The 22,013-nt window shown below is 43.1% G+C and overlaps 1 protein-coding gene across 14 annotated transcripts in view; it reads right to left on the reverse strand.

Annotated features, from left to right (window-relative positions):
- Window positions 1–8,993: 8,993 nt before the first annotated feature.
- The window catches only part of PDE4DIP (phosphodiesterase 4D interacting protein), a 240,281-nt gene continuing 227,261 nt past the window's right edge, over window positions 8,994–22,013 (reverse strand). For 6 of the 14 annotated variants that reach the window (XM_068966237.1, XM_068966240.1, XM_068966235.1 and 3 more), the window contains 7 exons: window positions 16,087–16,323; window positions 14,316–14,432; window positions 13,528–13,754; window positions 12,317–12,460; window positions 11,086–11,224; window positions 10,737–10,783; window positions 9,098–9,139 (listed from right to left, as the gene is read on the reverse strand). In XM_068966237.1, coding sequence (XP_068822338.1) covers window positions 9,098–9,139; window positions 10,737–10,783; window positions 11,086–11,224; window positions 12,317–12,460; window positions 13,528–13,754; window positions 14,316–14,432; window positions 16,087–16,323 — 953 coding nt within the window. The other 8 variants (XM_068966239.1, XM_068966232.1, XM_068966230.1 and 5 more) reach the window with 4 other exon arrangements.

Genomic DNA, 22,013 nt, shown 5'->3' on the forward strand with positions numbered 1-22,013 from the left:
CAAACCATGAGTCCAAGATGGTTAGAAGATGACTCTGTGTTTTTTTTGCCCACATCTCTCTTCCTGACTCAAGCTGCTGTGCCTCTAGACATTCTTGTGCCTGCATGGTAAATATCCTTTTCCCCTCTGATCCTGTCTTATATTTCCCCATGTACATCTGAGAAACACAGCCACAGGTTCCTGGTAAGGGCCAACCCAGGTAGATCCAGCAACTGTTGCATAGAAACTGCCCTTACATCTTCTCCATTGAATATACTGATTTTCCCAAGTTAGATAAAAGTAACGTCAGGTTTACTACTTGTATTTAAGGAGCTATATATGAAATATTAGTGGATTCCCTGGTGACTCAGACGATAAAGTGTCTACCCGCAATGCGGGAGACCCTGGTTCGATCCCTGGGTCGGGAAGATTCCCTGAAGAAGGAGATGGCAACCCACTCCAGTACTCTTGCCTAGAAGATTCCATGGATGGAGGAGCCTGGTGGGCTACAGTCCATGGGGTCGCAAAGAGTCAGACACTCTGACAAGTAGGAAAGAGATCCTGTGGAATTGTAATAAAATTCATTAGTTACACATAACTGTAGTTACACATACAGTTTAATTGTCATAGAAACTTAAAAACTACAGAGGATGAAATAGGGAAATAGGCATGCCCAAACTGACTTCAGGTTGCATAAAACCCAGTATGTTGCCATGGGGGGAATTTTGTCAGCATTATAATGGAATATATCAGCAATAATAAAGTTGAGAAAAATATACCTTTGCTAAATTGACTAGTCATAAGCTTAAGCTGAAGAAAACTGAAAGTGTTATTCACTCAGTCATATCCGACTCTTTGAGACCCCATGGACTGTAACCTGCCAGGCTCCTCTGTCCATGGAATTCTTCAGGCAAGAATACTGGAGTGGGGTGCCTTTCCCTTCTCCAGGGGTTCTTCCCAACCCAGGGATCAAACCTGAGTCTCCTGCATTGCAGGCAGATTCTTTACCATCTGAGCCACCAGGGAAGCGAGTTTAGGCTCAGTAAAATATTATTCTCAAATTGTCTTTACACTTCAAAGGGTGTGAAAGATTGGTAAAGTCTAAAAGAAGAATATGTAAAATTTTACATTTTTCTTTGAGGAAAAGCACCAAGAACAGTTCAAATAGAAACAGATTGATATATGACCTCAATAGAGTCCTGCATAAATGAATGTTATTGGGAAATATTGCCACCTTGATGTTTTTCCCTGAACAAGGAGAAATTCTCAGATTTGAGAAACAGTGCTTGCAGGATCAGAGCAAGGAAGCCTGAAATTGCAAGGGGCTGTTGAGATAGATGGTCTCCTTCATCAGAGACCTTCAGAGAGGAGCTAACTAGCCTTTACTCTGACTTATTGAGCCCTGTTCTCTGTGGCTAGCACTCTAATGTGATGTGGGTGTCTGATAAAGCTTCCTGGCTTACAAGGTGTGTCCAGGGACTGCATTTAAACCAGAAGATAAGAATCACACCTTTGCTTTCCTTAGAGTCACTCACTGTTGCTTGTTTCTCTTCTCACACACTTCCAGGTCCTTCATTTCCTCCTCATGACTGTTATCTCTTCTTGTCCTCCCACCCACAGATGGTTCCAGGCCCAGATGACCAAGAAAGCAGTTATCTGAATCATTCCCTAGGGCTGACTCTTCCTTTAGGAGCTGCCTTTGTGCTGCCATGTTTGGATACGACCTCTTTGTCACCTGACCTCTTTATATATATTTTTAATTTTAGCAGCTTTTTTTTAAACAATATTGTGTTTCAGCTATACAGCAAAGTTATTCAGTAATATATACATATTTTTAAAGATTCTTTTCCATTATAGATTATTACAACATATTGAATATAGTTCCCTGTGCTATACAGTAAAGCCTTGATGTTTATCTTTTTTATATATAGTAGTGTGTGCCTGTTAATCCCAAGCTCCTAATTTATACCTCTCTCCTTATTTCTCCTTTGGTAAGCATAAATTTGCTTCTATGGAAGTCTGTTTCTATTTTGTGAATAAATTCATTGTATTATTTTTTAGATTGCACATATAAGTGATATCATAGAATCGTCTTTCTCTGCTTCATTCAGTATGATCATCTCTAGGTTCATCTGTGTTGCTGCAAATGGCAATATGTCATTCTTTCTCATGGCCAACTAACATTCCATTGTATATGCACATAGTTCACATCTTCCTTATCTGTTCAGCTGTCCATGGACACTTAGGTTGTTTTCATGTCTTGTCTATTGTAAATAGTGCTTCTATGAACATTCAGGTAACCGTTGTGGTACAGCTATCTTTTTAAAATAGGGTTTTCATCCTTTATTTTTTAATTTTATTTTTAAAATTTGTTTTTAATTCGACGATAATTGCTTACAATGTTGTGTTAATTTCTGTCATACAGCAACGTAAATCAGCTATAACTGTACATATATACTCTCCCTCTTGAACCTCCCTCCCACCCCACTCATCCTATCCATCTGGGTTGTCACAGATTACCAAGATGGGCTCCCTGCGTTGTATAGCAGCTTCCCACTAGCTGTTTTCCATATAGTAGTGTATATATGTCCATACTACTTTCTCAGTTTGTCCCATCCTCTCTTTCTCCCACTGTGTCCACAAGTCCCTTCTTTACATCTGCATCTCTAGTCCTGCCCTGAAAATAGGTTCATCAGTGCCATTTTTCTAGATTCCATATGTATGCATTCACAAGCACTGACCCTTGTTTTCAAGTATGTTGACTCATAATTTATATCTACTTGCTTTAAATTGGAAGTCATACTAGTGCAAACACATTCTGAAAGATCTACATTTTTATAACCCCCTTCCTCACATTTTGTGACTTCATCTTATTTTACATCTTCATGCTTATCTTCTTACTGCTGTTTGTATTTATAATTGCTTTGACAATTTTTTTCATTGTTTTTAAAAATCTCTGCTGGCTTATTTCAGTGATCTTCAGTCCTTTTATGTATACCTTTCCAACTGTGATGTTCCTTTTCTATAGATTCTTGTTTCTTTTCTCTTTAGAGAAGACCCTTTAATATTTCTTTTGGGGGTAGGTTTAATCTCACTGAGTTCTTTTAGTTTTTACTTGGCTGAGAAACTCTTTCTCTCTCCATCTATACTAAATGATCATTTTTCTGGGTATAGGATCCATGGTTGAAGGTTTTTCCCTTCCTGGACTTCAAATATATTATGCCACTGCTTCTGGCCTGCAAAGTGTCTTCAGAGAAATCAGCTGATAACTTTATAGAAATTATACTTTAATTGATTCTTTGTTTTTCTCTTGCTGCATTTAGAATCCTCTTGTTCCCTTTAATTTTTGCCATTTGAAGTATGATATGTCTTGATATAAATCTCTTTGTGTTCATCTTGTTTGGGACCCTCAGTGCTTGCTGTATCTGGATTTCTATTTCCTTCTTAGATTTGAAAAGTTTTAAGCCGTAATTTCTTCACATATATTTTCAATCCCCCTTTCTCTTTCTTTTCCTTCTGGAATCCCTATTACACAAAGGCTGGCATGATTTCTGTTGTCTCATGAGTCTTGTAAGTAGTGCCTTTTTTTTTTTTTACTTTATTTATTTTTAGGTTTTTTTTTTTTTTTTTTTACTTTATTTTGCTTTGCGATACTGTATTGGTTTTGCCATACACTGAAATTTGTCTTTCTGACTCCTCTTTGGATTTGATTTCCATTATGCTGTCTTCAAGATCACTTATTCATTCTTCTGTGTCATTTAGTCTGCTAGTCATTGCTTCTAGATTATATTTCTGGCAGTTGAATTATTGATTTTTTATTGGTTCATAGTAACGGCTTCTAGGTCTTTGTTTCAGTGACCTACATTTCTGTTGATACTTTTTCTTAATTCAGTTAGCATTTTATTACCTCCTCTTTTATTGAAGTATAGTTGATTTACAATGTTGTGTAAATTACTGCTGAATAAAAAGTCACTTATTTATACATACATATATATATTCTTTTTCCATTATGGTTTATCATAGGATACTGAGTATAGTTCTCCGGACTATATAGTAAGACTTTGTTGTTTATCCATTATGCATATAAAAGCTTACATCTCCTAACCCCAGCCTTCCATTCCATACCTCCTTCAGCCCTCTCCCCCATGGCAACACTAGTCTGTTCTCTATGTCCATAAATCTGTTCCATGGAGAGGTTCATTTGTGTTATATTTTAGATTCCACATATAAGTGATATCATATGGTATTTGTCTTTCTCTTTCTGACTTACTCCACTTAGTATGATCATCTCTAGTCACGTATGTTGCTGCAAATGGCTTGATTCTGTTCTTTTTTATGGCTGAGTAGTGTTCCTGTGTGTGTGTGTGTGTGTGTGTGAGTGTGTGTGTGTGACATCTTCTTTATCCATTCATCCGTCAATGGACATTTAGGTTCTTTCCATGTCTTGGCTATTGTGACTAGTGCTGCTATGAACATAGGGGCACATTTATCTTTTTGAATTATAGTTTTGTCCAGATATATACCCAGGAGTGGATTGCTGGATCATGTGGTAATTCTATGTTTAGTTTTCTGAGGAACTTCCATGCTATTTTCCACAGTGGCTGCACCAACTTTTATTTCTGCTAAGAGTGCGGAAGAGTTCCCTTTTCTCCACACCCTCTCCAACCTTTTTCACTGGTAGACATTTTAGTGATGGCCATTCTGAGTGGTGTGACGTGGTACCTTATTTTCATTTTGATTTGCATTTCTCTAATAATTAACCATGTTGAGCATTTTTTCATGTGCCTGTTGGCCATCTGTATTTCTTTGGAGAAATGTCTATTTAGGTCTTCTGCCCATTTTGGGGTTGGGTTGCTTTTGTTTGTTTCTTGTTGAGTTGTATGAGGTGATTGTGTATTTTGAAAATTAAGCCCTTACTGACTGCATTATTTGAAAATATTTTCTCCTGTTCTAGAGGTTATCTTTTCATTTTCTATATGGTTTACTTTGCTATGCAAAAGTCTGTACATTTGATTAGGTTCCATTTGTTGATTTTTGTTTTTGTTCCTATTGGGAGACTGACCTAAGAAAATGTTGGCACAGTTATGTCAGAGTATGTTCTGCCTCTTCTAGTTTTATGGTGTCATGTCTTATTTTTAAGTACATTTGGAGTTTATTTTTGTGTATGGTGAGAGGATGTGTTCTAACTTCATTGGTTTACATGCGGCTCTCCAACTTTCCCAACACCACTTGCTGAAGAGACTTTTTCCCATTGTATGTATGTTCTTGCCTCCTTTGTCAGAGGTAAATTGACCATAGATGTGTGGGTTTATTACTGGGCTCTCTATTTTGTTCCATTAATCCACATGTCTATTTTTGTCCTAATACCACATAATTTTGATTAGTATCATTTTGTAGTATTGTCTGAAGTCTTGGAAGGTTATGTTTCCAGCTTTGTTATTTTTCTTCATGATTGCTTTTGCAATTCTAAATCTTTTCTGGTTTCTTATGAATTTTAGGATTATTTGTTCTAGTTGTGTGAAACATGTCATGGATGATTTTAAAGGGATTGCATTAAATTCATAGGTTGTTTTGAGTAGTATGGCCATTTTAACAATATTAATTCTTCCAATTCAAGAACTGGGATATCCTTCTATTTCTTTGAATCATCTTTAATGTCCTTTATTAATGTTGTATAGTTCTCAGCATAGAAATCTTTGACTTCCTTGGTGAGGTTTATTCCTAAGCAGTTTATTTTTGGGATCACCATTTTTAAAGGTATAGTTTATTTACATTCCCTTTCTGATATTTCATTGTTGGAATAAAGAAATGCAACCAATTTCTGTATGTTAATCTTGTATCCTGTTAACGTACTGAATTTGTGTATCAGTACCAGTAGCTTTTGTGTGGAGTCCATAGGGTTTTCTATATACAGCACCATATCTGCATATAATGAGAATGTTAAATCTTCCCCTTCATTTGAATACCTTTTATTTTTTCATGTGTGATTGCTATGGCTAAGACTTCCAATACTATGTTGAATAGAAGTGGTGAGAATGAGCATCCTTGTCTTGTTCCAGATTTTAGTGAGAAGGCTTTCAGTGTTTCACCATTGTGTTGTATATTGGCTGCGATTCTGTCATAAGTAACTTTTATTAGGAGAAGGCAATGGCACCCCACTCCAGTACTCCTGCCTGGGAAATCCCATGGGTGGAGGAGCCTGGTAGGCTGCAGTCCATGGGGTCGTGAAGAGTCAGACACAACTGAGCGACTTCACTTTCACTTTTCACTTTCATTCATTGGGAGAGGGAAATGGCAGCCCACTCCAGTGTTCTTGCCTGGAGAATCCTAGGGACGGGGGAGCCTGGTGGGCTGCCATCTATGGGGTCGCACAGAGTCGGACACGACTGAAGTGACTTAGCAGCAGCAGCAGCAACTTTTATTATCTTGAGTTATTACCTCCTCTGTGCACTCCTGGTCTAGTAGACTGGTGAGATCTGTTTCATTATTTGTTCTTTCAGAGAATTTCTTTTGTTCTTTTAATTGGGAGTAGATCTTCCATTTCATTTACTGAACTTTGTCTGTATGATTTTAGGAGAAACAGTTATCTATTGTGGTCTTGAATGGCTGATTTTATGTGGAAGTGTCCCTGTGTAGCATCCATGAGTCTCATATTTTTGGTGTGAGGGCTGGTTTCAGATAGATGTCAGTCAAGTCTTCCCTCAGTTTGTGCTGTCATGATCCCCTTGATAGTGGCGTGTGATTGGTGGTGTAGTATCGAAAGCCTGTGCTGGGTGTGAGGTGGGGCTTCCTCTCTGCTCTGTATCATGGCTGTCTCAGGGGCAGTCTGTGTTCCCCAGTTGTTGGAGTAGAAGCCTTGAGGGTTGGGTTTAATCAGGCTGTTGCCCTTGAGTGCATGCCTGCCCCAAAGGAAGTGAGTGGTGAAGCATGTGAGGGCCATGTATTCACACAGGATATACATCTACAGCTCCACTCAGGGTCAGCCCAAGGTTATGTCCCTATTGTTTGTCTCATACGATCTAGTATAAGGCTGTGGTATAGAGTGGGCTGGCGCTGGTGGTTGGGGGGTTGTGACTGCAAGGATTGAGGTATCTGCAAGGATTGAGGTGGCTGCACTGCTGCCTGAGATCTGGGTTGCCTCTGTGGCAGACCTCACCCAGGACCTGCATGCCCAGATCCAGTGCTAAGCTGGAAGACAAACCACTAGATACTCCTCAGTGCGGTGTGGTCGTGATGGCCATTGAAGCCCCAGCTGGACCACACCCCAGGGCCTCCGGGCTGTCTCTGCCTGGTTAGGCCACATCCTTGCTCAGGGCCTGTCTGCTAGGGATTCACCCCTTGGCCCTTGCATGCTCCTGTTGTGCCGCCCTCTGCACACACTAATGTTTGCTGCATCTACACCTGTTGCTCTGAGCCCTCACTGACTATGGCCTCTGAGGCTATTCCGGGATTACACCCCAGCTGTTCTGGTCTGTCTCTGCAAAGCTAGATTGAGTCTCTGCCAAGATCTTGTGCCAGACTGTGGTGTGGAGTGAGTGGAACCAGGGCATTGGTCCCTTTGGATTGGGAAATACAGCAAGGAGGCTGCTCACAGTGCACAACTCTCCACCCTGATTGTCAGCAACCCAGCATGTGCTCCTGATGAGTAGAGTCTAGACTTCTCCAAACCTTCTGTCTCAGATTTCCCAGGAGGCAAGGGGTCCGGGCCACTCCTTACAGGACCCCAGGACTGGGACACCCAAATTGTGACTTGACCTGCTAACTCCAGGGCCGGGGTCTACCCTTGTGGACCTTCTCTTTGCAGATCCCTTCCAGAGGCCCAGGGCCTGGACTGATTCTTTTCTTTCCCATCCTACTGAGTTATGTGCAGATCCTTCTTGCAGCTTTGATTTTCAGGACTTATGCTAGTTTCCAGTTAGTCTCCATTCGGAAGTGTCCCACATGTGAATGTATTTTTGGTGTGTTTGTGGGGGAGGGGATCTCCATACCAGCTACTACAGCCTCTTGATTCTGCTTTAGATGCTGAGCTTTTTAGCGACAGTTTGTCTTTCCTGTTCTTACACATTCACCCTGCAGGCTGGTATAGAAATTGGAAACTAAGCAGGCAAGGAAAACTATTTTTTTTTTATACATAGTTCACTTTAATAGCCACCAAAAAGACTGTGTCATTTCCTGTCACTCACCCTGTCCACCAGTTATGTTAGCCTTCCACACAGCACTATAGCAACATATATAAATATATATCATACATTTATACACACATACACACTTTCTAAAGCACTTTTGTGAAGACACAGACTAGGCTTCAGCACAAGCACAACTGGGGGCCTCTTGCATGTCACTTAAAAATGATCACCGGTTTGCTTTACACAAGACTTTCAGTGGGCTTGCTGTGGCCATTTGTCCCTAGTTCCCAGAGAGAAGCTGGGATGACAAAAGGGGACAGTATATGTAAAGTCAGTACAGCTTTTGGAGACAACAATAGAATATAAGTAGGAAGTCTAGGCTAAGCATGAGATGGCATATGGGAGTCACCACTCCCACCACGTGGATTCATAGTACTCAGGTGCTGCAGTGTAGACTGACATCCAGCCTGACGGTGACCCAGATGCATGGGCCCTGGGTCAGGCAGTCAGGCCCCCCTGCCCACACTGTCCTGCAAGGCACCACTGCTCAGTCTTGTGCTTTCAGATCTGCCGAGGAGCTCCAATGTTGGGACCACATGCTGAATTGTGGGGAAGCAGGTCCTGTTTCCCCTGAGCTGACCCTCTGAGGACAGGTGATGAGGCAAGAAGTGTCTGTTGCTGGCTCCCATGCCCTCAGCGTGTTCAGAAGCAGTGTCACAAGGTCCTCTAGTAACTAGGCATGTTTTCCTTAGTGCTGAGCCACGGACACCCTGCCTTGTTATTCCTCAAGTGCAGGAAAGGCCCTCTGCCTTTCACCGTGCCCACGAGGCCATATCTATGACTCCTTCCAGACCCTCCAGTAGGTGTGGAGGAGGGCCCAGATCCTCCTCAGCAGACAGGGAGCTGTGAAGGAGGGGCGCAGGCCCATCCTTCCTGCTGTTTTAAGGACCTCTGGTGGCTTCGCTTCTTGCATGTCTCCTGGAAGGCAAGGGTCACAGGACTGGAGTGCATGGCAGGGCCCTTAGGGACTTCACCTGGAGACCAAAGTGACACAGAGTCCATTATCAGGTCCTGCTGGTGGCTAACTGAGGCTGGAGGGGGCTGAGTGGTGACAGAAGCCAGGATTGTGGTGAGAGCCTGTCAAGAGGATAAGCCGAAAGGAGGCACTGAGGTCTGGAGGAGCAGCAGGTGCCAGCAGGTCAGTGTGAAACCTTCCCACACCACCTGGTCAGATCTCTGCTCACAGCCACTGCACACCAGGTGGCCAGACCCTACCACTCCTTCTTCAGGGACCAGCTCACTCTACAGTTTGCTTGGGAGAAAGAGGATGACTTTTGTCATTTCCCAGGAAAGATATGCTTAGCTTGAAACAGGCACATATAGAAGTGGCCTGTTGTAAGGAAGGAGAGGACATTTTGAGAGGCAGGCCCCTTGTTAAGTTTATATTTTGTTTACTTGATGAGGAGATGGGGTGGGGTGGGGGGGCGTGGTAGGCAGGTCAGCAGGGCCCTCAGAAATCATCTAAGTCTAGTGCCTCCTCTTCCAGATGAGGGTCAGTGGTCTCACAGAGACTGGGGCCAGCCAAAGCCACACAGCCAGTTAGTGACAAGCCTTGGATTAGAATCTGGGCCCTGGTCCATTTCCAGTGGCCTAGCAGAAGTGGGAAGGAGACTTCCAAGCCAGCGGGTATGAGAGGCTGTTGGGTTACCTTTGCTGGGACAGGAATAAGGCTTTACAGAAGCAGTCTTGTAAGAGTTCTTCTAAAAAGGCTCAGGAAAGAAAGGAATCAGAAGAAATTAGCAGGAAAAAAAAAATCAGGGTTAAATTATGGCCCAACCCATTTTCATACTGTGGGGTCAACATCATTTTAGGTTACAATTTAGGAACATTCCTAGGAATGGGCTCAACTGATTATGGCAAAGCTTTAAAGCCCAAGGTACAAAGCTTAGCTTTTGACTTTGAAGCCATTTCTAACACCTCAAGTTTTTCTTCAAAGTGGCTGCTTGAGAATGCATTGGTATTTTCAATAAATGTAGAGAATGCCTGCCTTATAAGATAATCTTTCCCTTTAAGTTTCAGTTTTTCCTTATTACCAAGTTCTCTTTAAGATCAATAAGACCCAATGATTTTCTTATGTTGTTTCCTAAAGAAAAATATGTCAAAATCAAATTGCTGCTTTCAGCCCAATATTATGCAGTGAAATCAACTTGTTAGGTGGCATCTTTCCATCAGTTTTTCATATAGTGACATAGGAAACCTGGAACCCATGACTGGCCTCAGGATTCCTTTACTGGAAAGCTCATTCAGAGGCAGACTCCACATGTCCTCCGACCTTGAGAATCAACTGAACTGCATTTCTCCCCAATCCTGACATGGCATAAAGGAGAGAGAACTGGGGTCAAGAGAGAAGATGATGACAAAGTGAGAGTGAACTGAGAAGTCAGGGGAGGTTTCTGATTAGGGTGGGAGGACTGATGGGGATGGAATCTAGAGGGATGTTCATTGAGAACCTGTGCTCCCACAGGTGGACCAGAAATTTCCTCTTGGAAGGTCAGTGCAAATCAGGAGTCACCTGTGCACTCTGATACAGACGGTGATAGTTTGCTCTGATCGGTGCAGTGGTTTCCTTACCTCCAAATTAGTCCTTGCCTTCTTCAAAACATCGTGTGTCCTGGTCACTGTAACAACAACAAAAGAGTTCCCAAAGGCAGAAATTACCAGTGGGGTCCATATCTGTCTTGGGTGTGTGTGTTCTAACGCTTGTCTTTCTGGCCACTCAGCTTGGGGTCTCCTAGTCCCCTCCACCCCCACATCTCCTCCTCTGCCTCTATGATTACTGATGGCACAGGAGGTTCAGGGATTTCACATCAGTCTCCCCCCCCCCCCCAGCCTCTCTGGTCACTGTCCATTCACAGCACAAGTGGGGAGCCAGGAAGGCCCTCTCAATTTCCTGTCCCATTCCCTGGCTCAGGGCACCCACACTGGCTGAAGATGAACTGCTCCATGCTCTCCTTCTGCTGGTTGGCGGTCTTCAGACGCTCAGATGTACTCTGAAGGAGACTCTCCTGTTTGGATAGTTTGGTTCTCAGTTCCAGAAGCTCCTTTTTCATAGACTCTCCCTGGGAAGAAAAATAGGTGCTCTGTCAGTGGTCAGAAGGCCTAAAGCACCCTGTGATTTGTGGCTCTTTACAATCCCAAACAGGATTCTACAATCTTCTTAAGTATTTCTGGACCAGATTTCCCTCATCAAAGCCTCTAAAACCCTCCAGCAGGTGATGGCTCAGGATGGGCCATGAGGTGGGAACACTGAGGACCTGGAAGCCCCTATGCAAAGGAGCACAGGCCACAGTCCAGTTGCTGCACAGGACCTGAGTCCAGGCCACACTGAAACTCCTAGCTGTGAGTAAGAGCTCTGATTTAATGCTGACATAGTTATATCACTTGGGCATCAAAAATTGGTCATTAGGAATATTATGCCTGGGGAAACAGGACTGGCCTGAGACGTTCTACAAGTCTGTAAATATATCTGCCAACCTCAGGATGGAAAAATACTTCCTCCTTGGAATTAGCAAAGTTGGATCCCCTAAAGTTATCATTGATACTAGTCTGGAGTGAGAACACTAGGAGGGATTTTGAAATCGACCTAATCCAAGATCATCAACCAGAGTGGCCTGAGATCTGAGAGCACCTGGGGGAGGCTGACTCTCACCAGGCTTGACCCAGAAATACAGGTTTAAGTGGAAATTTTTCTGGGATTTCAGTGGGTGGGTAAAAAGGGCTGGTCCACTCCTGGGGACATTCTGTGATCCTGTCTGCCTATGCAGACCTGGAGGTGAGTGGGAGTGGGGTTAGGATGGAGAAGGAGGTGTTGATGTTTTAAATGGCCCCAAACTTCAGCTCAGCTGAACTTCAGAAAGTTAAAGGGATGGAACATTTGTGGGTTATCATGGCTCTCATGTCTCTGCCTCCTCTATGTTCTTTTCTTCTCCTGTTTGGCTCCTTATCCTGGGGGTCAGGCTGGGAGGAGAGAGATGTTTTCAGACCTGCACAGATAGCGCTCACCACAGAGGAGAGGTCTCCCTCCAGGGACACATGCCTCATGTCCCTTTCGTCCCAACTGCCCATTCGGCTCCTGATCTTCAGGCTCTGCAGGCCGAGGAGGTAGAAGGCTAGTTTGGGGGCAGAACCGGTAGAGGATGCTGGCTTCTTACCACTTTGCCCACAAGCATAGCGCCAGGGGAGCTTGGCAAGGCTGCTCTCCAGAACATGGTGAGGAGGGAGGCCGACTCCTCCAGCCGGTGGTGCAGGGCGGTGGCGCTGCTCCTCAGCTCCTGGATGCCTTCACTACCCATCACCTGGGAAAGAGGGCAGTAGCCATGGGCATCCCTGTGGCTGAGACAGCACAGGCCTCGGCTTCCTTTGTGAGTGAGGTACGGCCACAGGCTTGCTTGAACCTGTGAGACATTTTTCTAACCTGGAAGCCAAGTTTCTCTGACCTCAGCAAGGACCTCCCACTTTGTAAGAATTCATTTGATTCCATACTTTTTAGCTTTTAGTCCTGCTTCTTGCTCTGGAATCTAAGGTCCCTATTTTTGCACTGTACCCCCACCCCCACTGCCCTTCCCTAAATCAGGCCTTATGCTTCAAATGGGCTGCACCATTTGTAGCTCAAAGGACTAAGTGCTGACCCCTTTACCTGGCATGTTCTCCACCTCAGAGAACTACACACCCCCTAGTGGTGCCCTAACCCCCATGAACCTGTCGCCTTCCTTCTGGGATAATCGCCACTTCTGGGTTCACTCCGTCACACCCACAGCACTTCCAGCACTGTGCCTGAAGCCCCGTGTCATATTTGCTAACTCAGGTGTTCACCTCCCTCTCGCGTGTGGGGGCTCCTGGAGCTCAGACAGCACAGCGGCTGGTACCTAGGTCTCTGCCTGGGGAAAGACTCTGAGAGGCCTTGTGGCCTGCTCTCCTCTCCTGCTCGGTCTAAGCAGAGAAATCCAGCGCTGCCACTCTCCTCACCCCTTCCACACATCTGGCCCATATGGATGAATATTCTCAATTCCCAGGCAACTGATGAAGTGATTTTATCCTGCCCACAAATGATCATATTCCAGTGTGACTTTAGCAGATAATACAGAACCAAACAGCACTGCAAGTACGCTGAGGCTTAACATGCTCTACTGATGAGGATGGCAATGCTGCACATACTTTTCTGTGGTTCTCAGGGGAAATAAGAGAGTCAGCTACATCTAGAACAGAACAAAGTTTGTAGTGAAACTAGCTGGTGAAGACGGAAGATACATCCTCAGCTGGTGAGAGATGTGGAGCAGGAGAAAAGATAGGGGGAGAAGGAGTTAAAATCAAAAGAAGAAAGGGCTTAAGGAAAAGGTGCATCTAAGAGCTAAAATGTGATTACCTCTATGCCTGGAGCTTCAAGACCAGAGAAGCTGCAGGTTGGTCTCACAAGTGATGCTATCTTCTTGACCAGCACTCTGCCCTCCCCAATCTGCTCTCTTAGGGCACTATAGTCATCAATGTGGCCAATGACGTGGCGGCCATGCTTATTGGCAAAGGAGCCATCAGTAGCATCACCCTCCAGCTTGGGAGGGTTCTTCATTACTGGAGAAGCATCCAAACCCAGCTCTGAAGAATAAAACCACAACAACAAAGAACCCACTGTTATTCATAGTCATCTTCAGTTCAATCCAAAAGGGACATCAAACAGTAAAAGAGGCCAGAAACAAGATCGACAGTTTTGGAAAGCACACCTGTGAAGTCCATACATATTCTGGGTTCTATATTATTATAGTCTTTCTCTCAGCATCTCATAGTCGTAAAATTGCCAGGAGGTAAATTTTATCCTTATTGACAAACATTCAGGACAGACACTAATGTTTTTCTTTTTTTTTAATTTGGAGGTTGAGAAGACACAGACAAGGAAACTAAGCTGGATACAGAGAGCACTTTCGAGAAGGAAGAGGTTACAGTACAATGAAGCAAATACCAGAGCAATAGGAAAACCATATGAGGAAGAGTAGTGACAAAAAAAGGCAGCCACAGGAGGTCGAATGATAGGGCTAAAGGCCTTGGGACATGCAGAGAAAAATCTCTAAATTCAGATAATGTGTATACAGGGAACCAAAAGTTACTCGTAGTAATAATTTTCCATCATTAGACCCTGAGTCCTGTGGTTGCCCTCTTTACCGTTCGTCCTACTGAAGGTTGTGGTCTCTGGGCCAGGAGCTTCAGAAGAAGAGCTGGGGAAGACCAGAACTGGAGAATTCATGCCCACATCCCGAACTGGAGGGGAGGCAACCGAATCTAGGGAGTAAAGACAGCCACAGCTTTAGGAACACTGGAACACACCGCTCCACTGGAGATCCAAGGCACCATGACTCTCCTCTCATACAGTCATCACCCATGTACCACAATCAAAACTAATAGCAAACTAATCACTTATTTTGAAATAAGATGTGAACACTGTTCCATGAGAAAAAAAAAAAACTTGCAATTTGAAAAAATTATTAGGTGTATTTTTCTAATCCCAGATTTGAATACAATATTGTATGTGCAGTATGTCTAATATAATGCTTTGTAACTAAATATAAATATGCATAAATATATGTGAAGAACTGATGCTTTTGAACTGTGGTGTTGGAGAAGACTCTTGAGAATCCCTTGGACTGCAAGGAGATCCAACCACTCCACTCTAAAGGAGATCAGTCCTGGGTGTTCTTTGGAAGGAATGATGCTAAAGCTGAAACTCCAATACTCTGGCCACCTCATGTGAAGAACTGACTCATTGGAAAAGACTCTGATGCTGGGAGGGATTGGGGGCAGGAGGAGAAGGGGACAACAGAGGATGAGATGGCTGGATGGCATCCCTGACGCGATGGACATGAGTTTGGGTGAACTCCGGGAGTTGGTGATGGACAGGGAGGCCTGGCATGCTGCGATTCATGGGGTCACAAAGAGTCAGACACGACTGAGTGACTGAACTGAACTGAACTGATATGCTGTACATATGTTAAAATATTTGATCAAGAAGTGAATGGATTTATGGGGATTTAGCTCTGCTCTCTAATCACTATTCTGATGAGTCAGTACTACGAAATATGTACTAGTATAAGAAGAATAGGAGACATAAGCCTTGGTGAGTTTGAGATGCCCTATTGGAGACCAGACCACAATCTGGAAAATATCACAAAGAGACTGATATGATCCCACTCAGGCAAATGTGGCCTAGAACTGGATTTCTAGCTCAGGCCTCTCTGCTGTATGATGAGGAGGAGGAGTGACTGAGCCAGCAGGGATGAGTCCTGGCTGGTGCTGTGGGAAGGCACTGAGAGGGCAAAGCTTGAGAGGGAAGAGAAGCAGTACCGAGACAGAGCACAATGAAGGAGAAGGAACACAGCAAACCAAGACTTCTGCTTTGAAGCCTGGGTTGGCCCGTTAACTCCCGCAGACCTCAGCATATCAGTTAATTGTCTCAGTGCCTATATTTTCTCATGTGAAATACAGAGATAGTAAATCCTGCACTAGCTCTGATGAAATTATTTGAAAACATGGTAAATTTTAAAACACTCCACAAACATAAGGAATAGGCATTAATATATACAGCTGTTAATTGTTTTGAGTACTTCTTATGGTGTCAGGCACTTGTAAATTATTTCATTTAATGCTCCACATAATAGTTTATATTATCATCCTCATGTTAAAGATGAGGAAGCTAAGGCTTAAATACTTGAGGAGTTTTAGCACTTTTCCTAAGGCAAACAACATGTAAGTGGCAAACTCAGAATCTGGAGCCAGATCTGACCCCAAGCTCCATGCCCTCAAGGTGCTGTACTGAAGCATCTTTGACTTCACCCTGACCCTAAGGAGTGTGGAAGAGGCAATATTGTCCCTTCCACCACACACATCCTGGGGACCTTCCCATTGGCTGAGGGCTTCATGATTTCCTTTTCCTTCCTACCTTGGAAGAACGGCTGCTTGTTTCCAGGGTCAGTGTTGGTGGGGAATTTCTGGTTAACGGAGGAGCTGAGGCTGGCTTTGCTGGCACCACCATCCAACTGCTGTTCAAGCTGCAGTCGCAGACAGTTGTTCACCTGAATGCTCTGCTCCAGCTGCCCTCGCAAAGCTCGGATCTCTGCCACCAGGTGGCTCAAGTCACTGCTCAAAGGGACTTGGTGACAGGCATCCCAGGTATAAGCTGAAAGGAGAGAGAGAGGTCTGGTGGCATTGAACCAAGTCCCTGCATCTGTCAGAACACTCTTCTGTGACGTTCCTTTCTGCCAAGGATCCCACTGTAATCTCAGAATCCCAGGAATAATGTGGCTTAGAATCTGCTTAGAACCATTATATCCCCTGCTGTGATGGTGATGTCACTTTTCCTGGGCGAAGACGGGCACATATTAAGATGGTACACAGTCCAGCCTGGAGTTTCCTTGAGACTCAAATGAGCCTTGTCCATTTAGAGGGCACATGATTGGCAGATGAAGTCAAACTTAATATTTCTCCTCTTTATTAACCTTAGTCCTTCAGGCTAGAGAGCAGGGTCTTTCAAGGCAGAAGATCAATACTAAGCTGGAGAAGTACACAGACTGAGAGAGAAGATGTGATGACCTCCACATTCAGGAATCAAAGAGGAGAGGAAGAAGAAGGCATCAGGCCTTTGGGCAACACTTAAGAATGGGAGGTCAGAGAAATGCAAATCAAAACCACAATGAGGTACCACTTCACACCAGTCAGAATGGCAGCAATCCAAAAATCTGCAAGCAATAAATGCTGGAGAGGGTGTGGAGAAAAGGGAACCCTCCTACACTGTTGGTGGGAATGCAAACTAGTACAGCCACTATGGAGAACAGTGTGGAGATTCCTTAAAAAATTGCAAATAGAACTACCTTATGACCCAGCAATCCCATTGCTGGGCATACACACCGAGGAAACCAGAATTGAAAGAGACACATGTACCCCAATGTTCATCGCAGCGCTGTTTATAATAGCCAGGACATGGAAACAACCTAGATGTCCATCAGCAGATGAATGGATAAGAAAGCTGTGGTACATATACACAATGGAGTATTACTCAGCCATTAAAAAGAATTCATTTGAATCAGTTCTGATGAGATGGATGAAACTGGAGCCGATTATACAGAGTGAAGTAAGCCAGAAAGAAAAACACCAATACAGTATACTAACACATATATATGGAATCTAGAAAGATGGCAATGACGACCCTGTATGCAAGACAGGAAAAAAGACACAGCTGTGTATAACGGACTTTTGGACTCAGAGGGAGAGGGAGAGGGTGGGATGATTTTGGAGAATGGCATTCTATCATGTATACTATCATGTAAGAATTGAATTGCCAGTCCATGTCTGACGCAGGATACAGCATGCTTGGGGTTGGTGCATGGGATGACCCACTGAGATGTTATGGGGAGGGAGGTGGGAGGGGGGTTCATGTTTGGGAACGCATGTAAGAATTAAAGATTTTAAAATTTAAAAAAAAAAGCATCAAAAAAAAAAAAGAATGGGAGGGATAGGGCTTCCCTGGTGGCTCAGTGGTAAAGAATCTGCCTGCTAACACAGAAGACGTGAGTTCAATCCCTGGCCCAGGAAGATCCCACATGCCATGAAGCAACTAAGCCCATAGGCCACAACTACTGAGCCTGTACTCTAGAGCCTGGGAACTACAATTATGGGGCACATATCCCTAGAGCCTATGCTTTGCAGCAAGAGAAGCCTGCTTCACCACAATGAGAAGCCCATCCATCCCAACTAGAGAAAAGCCTGTGCAGCAATGAAGACCCAGTACAGTAAAAAATAAATGAATTTTTAAAATTTAAAAAAAAAACCAGAATGAGAGGGATAGATGAGAGATCACAATTAATTGGACTTCTCAAGTTCTACTTGCTTTTTTACCTGCACTCACCACCCATAGCCTTTCTCTATGTACTGGGGGAAGAAGAAATCTAAGAAATATTCTATAAGACTATCATTGCTCATCTAAAAACATTGAAGTCAAATGTGTATAAAAAGAATTTGTTTCCGTTTTTATCAAGGTAATAGGATGCATATACCATATGATATATGCATCCAGTTGCATCAGAGCCACAGGCCTTAACCAAACACATTATTTCTGCAGTGAGCTATGTGAATATTCTCACGAAATGGAATAAATGAAGAGGAGTGCAGGAGAAGATGGCAGAGTAGAAGGACGAGCTCACCTCTTCTTGTGAAAACACTAAAATCACAACTAACTGCTAAACAACCATCAACAAAAAACACTGGCACCTACCAAAACAGATATTCTGCATCCAAAGACAAAGAAGGCACAGTGAGAGAGTATAGGAGGGGTGCTTTCACGATATAATCAAATCCCATACCTTCTGGGTGGGCTACCCACAAACAGGAAAATATATTGCAGCAGTTCTCCCACAGGAGAATTCTGAGTCCCACACCAGGCTTCCCAGCCTGGGGATCTGTAATAGGAAGGAGGAGCTACTGGAGCATTTGGCTTTGAAGGCCAGCAGGGTTTGAGTGTAGGAGTTCCACAGGGCTGGGAGAAACAGACTCCAGTTTTAGAGGGTGCACATAAAGTTTCATGAGCACTGGGACCTAGGCCAAAGCAATGACTCCACAGAAACCTGGGCCAGACCTACCTGCAGGTCTTGGAGGGTATCCTGGCTCTCTGTAGGGATATGGACACTGGTGGCAGAAGCTCCAGGGAATATTCAACAATGTAAGCTCCCACTCCAGTGTTCTTGCCTGGAGAATCCCAGGGACAGGGGAGCCTGGTGGGCTGCCATCTATGGGGTCGCACAGAGTTGAACACGACTGAAGTGACTTAGCAGCAGCAGCAGCAGGCTCTCCAGGAGGTTGCCACTTTGGCACCAAGACATGGCCCCACCCAACAGCCTATAGGCTCCAGGGCTGGGATGCCTCAGGATAAACAACCAACAGAAGGATGGGAACACAACACTACTCCTCAGCAGACAGGCTGAATAAAGTCATCTGGAGTTTTCTGATGCCTCTAAACATACCCCTTGACCTAGCTCTGCCCACCAGAGGGGCAAGATCCAGGTCCACCCACCACTAGGCAGGCACCAGTCTCTCCCACCAGGATGCCTGAACAATCTCCTGGACCAACCTCACCCACTAGGTGGCAGATACCAGAAGCAAAAAGAACTATAATCCTGCTGCCTGTGGAAAGGAGACCACAAACACGGAAACTTAGACAACATGAGACAGCAGGGAAATATGTTCCAAACAAAGGAACAAGATTAAACCCCAGGAGAACAACTAAGTGATATGTAGGTAGCCAATCTACCAAAAAAAAATTCAGAGTAATGTTGGGTAAAGATGATTCAAAATCTCAGAAAAGAATGGAAGCACAGATCAAGAAGATACAAGAAATGTTTAACAAAGAGCTAGAAGGTATAAAGAACAGACTTTTACAATACAGTAACTAAAATGAAAAAGGCACTAGAAGGAATCAGTACCAGAATAAATGAGGCAGAAGAACAGATAAGTGAGTTGGAAGACAGAATGGTGGAAATCACTGCCATGGAACAAAAGAATGAAAACAAAATAAGGACAGTTTAAAACTAATGCTCTGTGCAGAGGATATTGGCCCTCCTACAACATTCCTTTCCGTGAAAAAGTCTGCAACTGGAGTGACTATCCAATGCTGGTTAAGAAGCTGGGTTTGGCCTACTCTTACCATCTGGCTTCATGAACTAAAATCTTCTGGTGTGACCAAGGAAAAGTGACTGATAGGGAATCCATGAAATATATCATGCAATACAATAGTGTGTAGCACATTTCTCAAGAATCATTCTTCAAAAGTCCTTTTCTTCCCCATGGATAAAGAACCCATATTACAAGGAGGATCCTTACAGGAAGGGTGATCCCTGGAATACCATCTGCTGTTGTGAGGGCATAAACTCATAGAGTCCAAGTTCTGGAGGTGGCTATGACACAAGGTGGCAGATGTCTACCTGGCATCCAAGTACAAAGCCTATGCCATTAGTGGGCCCACAGTACAAGGTGGTCTCCCTGTTTTTTTACTGGAGCCATTTCAACAAAACTCTCCATGAAAGCATGCGAGAGGCCTAAGACTGATTTTATTATCATGAAACCAAGTTTGTAACTTGACATAAAATGAAGGAGGGAGATGAGGGAATAGAATGGAATAGAAAGCGTCAAATAAGATGTCAAAGGCACTATTTTAGCTATGTTTTTCCATTCAGAATTAGTCTTAATAAAATACATTCAATTTTTTAAAAAAAGAAAAAAGGAGAGTTTTAAGAGACTTCTGGGACAACATTAAATGTACCAACATTTGCATTATAGGGGTCCCAGAAGGAGAAAAGAGAGAGAAAGAGCCTGAGATAATATTTGAAGATATAATAGCTGAAAACACTCTTAACATGTGATAGGAAACAGTTGCTCAAGTCAAGAAAGTGAAGACAGTCCCATACAGGATAAACCCAAGGAGGAACACTCTGAGACACATATTAGTCAAATTGGGAAAAATAAAAGATAAAGAGAAAATATTAAAAGCAACAAGAGAAAAGCAAAAAATAACATACAAGCAAATCACCATAAGGTCATCAACTGATATTTTTGGCAGAAACTCTGCAGGCCAGAAGGGAGTGGCATGATATATTTAAAGTAATGAAAGGGAAAAACCTACAACCAAGAATAGTCTACCCAGTAAAACTCTTGTTCAGATGTGATGAAAAAATCAAAAGCTTTACAGACAAGCAGAAGCTGAGAGAATTCAGCACCACCAAACCAGCTTTGCAACAAATGCTAAGGAAATTTCTCAAGGCAGAAAAGTAAAGGCCACAACTAGAAACAAAATTACAAATAGGAAAGCTTATTGGCAAGGCAAACATATTGTAAAGGTTAACATACTGTAAAGGTAGAGAATTATCCACACACAAATATGGCATCAAAATCAATAATCATGGGAAGTGCAGAGTATAAAAGCAGGCTATTGGAAATTCATTTGAAAGTGAGAGATGGACAACTTAAGACAATCTTGTTTATATATAGACTGCTATATCAAAACCTCATGGTAACCACAAAACAAAAATCCACAATTGATACACACAAAACGGTAAATCAACCCAAACACAACATTGAAGGCAGTCATCAAACCATAAGAAAACAGACTATAAGAGGAAGGGAGGGAAAAAGACCTACAAAAACAAATCTAAAACAATTAACAAAACAGCAATCAGAACATATGTATCAGTAATTACCTTAAATGAAAATGGATTAAATGCTTTAATCAAAGACATTGACCGACTGAATGGATACAAAAAGACGCATCAATATGCTGTCTACTAGAGACCCACTTAAGAACTAGAGACACATACTGACTGAAAGTGAGGGAATGGAAAAAGATGTTCTATGAAAATGGAAATCAAAAGAAAGCTGGAGTAGCAATACTCGTATTAGACAAAATAAACTTTAAAATAACTATATGACAAGAGACACAGAAGGACACTACATAATGACCACAAGAGCAATCCAGGAAGAAGATATAACAGTTGTAAATATAAAAGCACCCAACACATGAGCACCTCAATATATAAGGCAAATTCTAACAGCCATGGAAGGAGAAATTGACAGTAACACAATAATAGTGGGGACTTTAATACTCCACTTACATCAATGGACAGATTAGCCAAACAGAAAATCAATAAGAAAACATGGGCCTTAAATGAAACATTAAACCAGATGGAGTTAATTGATATGTTTACAGGATTCCATCCAAAAGCAGCAGCTGATAAATTCTTTTCAATTACATATGGAACATTCTCTGGGATTGACCATATGCTAGGCCAGAAAGCTAGCCTTGAGAAATTTAAGAGAATTGAAATC

This window comes from Capricornis sumatraensis, chromosome 2 (genome assembly GCF_032405125.1).
Source record: "Capricornis sumatraensis isolate serow.1 chromosome 2, serow.2, whole genome shotgun sequence".
Lineage (NCBI taxonomy): Eukaryota > Metazoa > Chordata > Mammalia > Artiodactyla > Bovidae > Capricornis > Capricornis sumatraensis.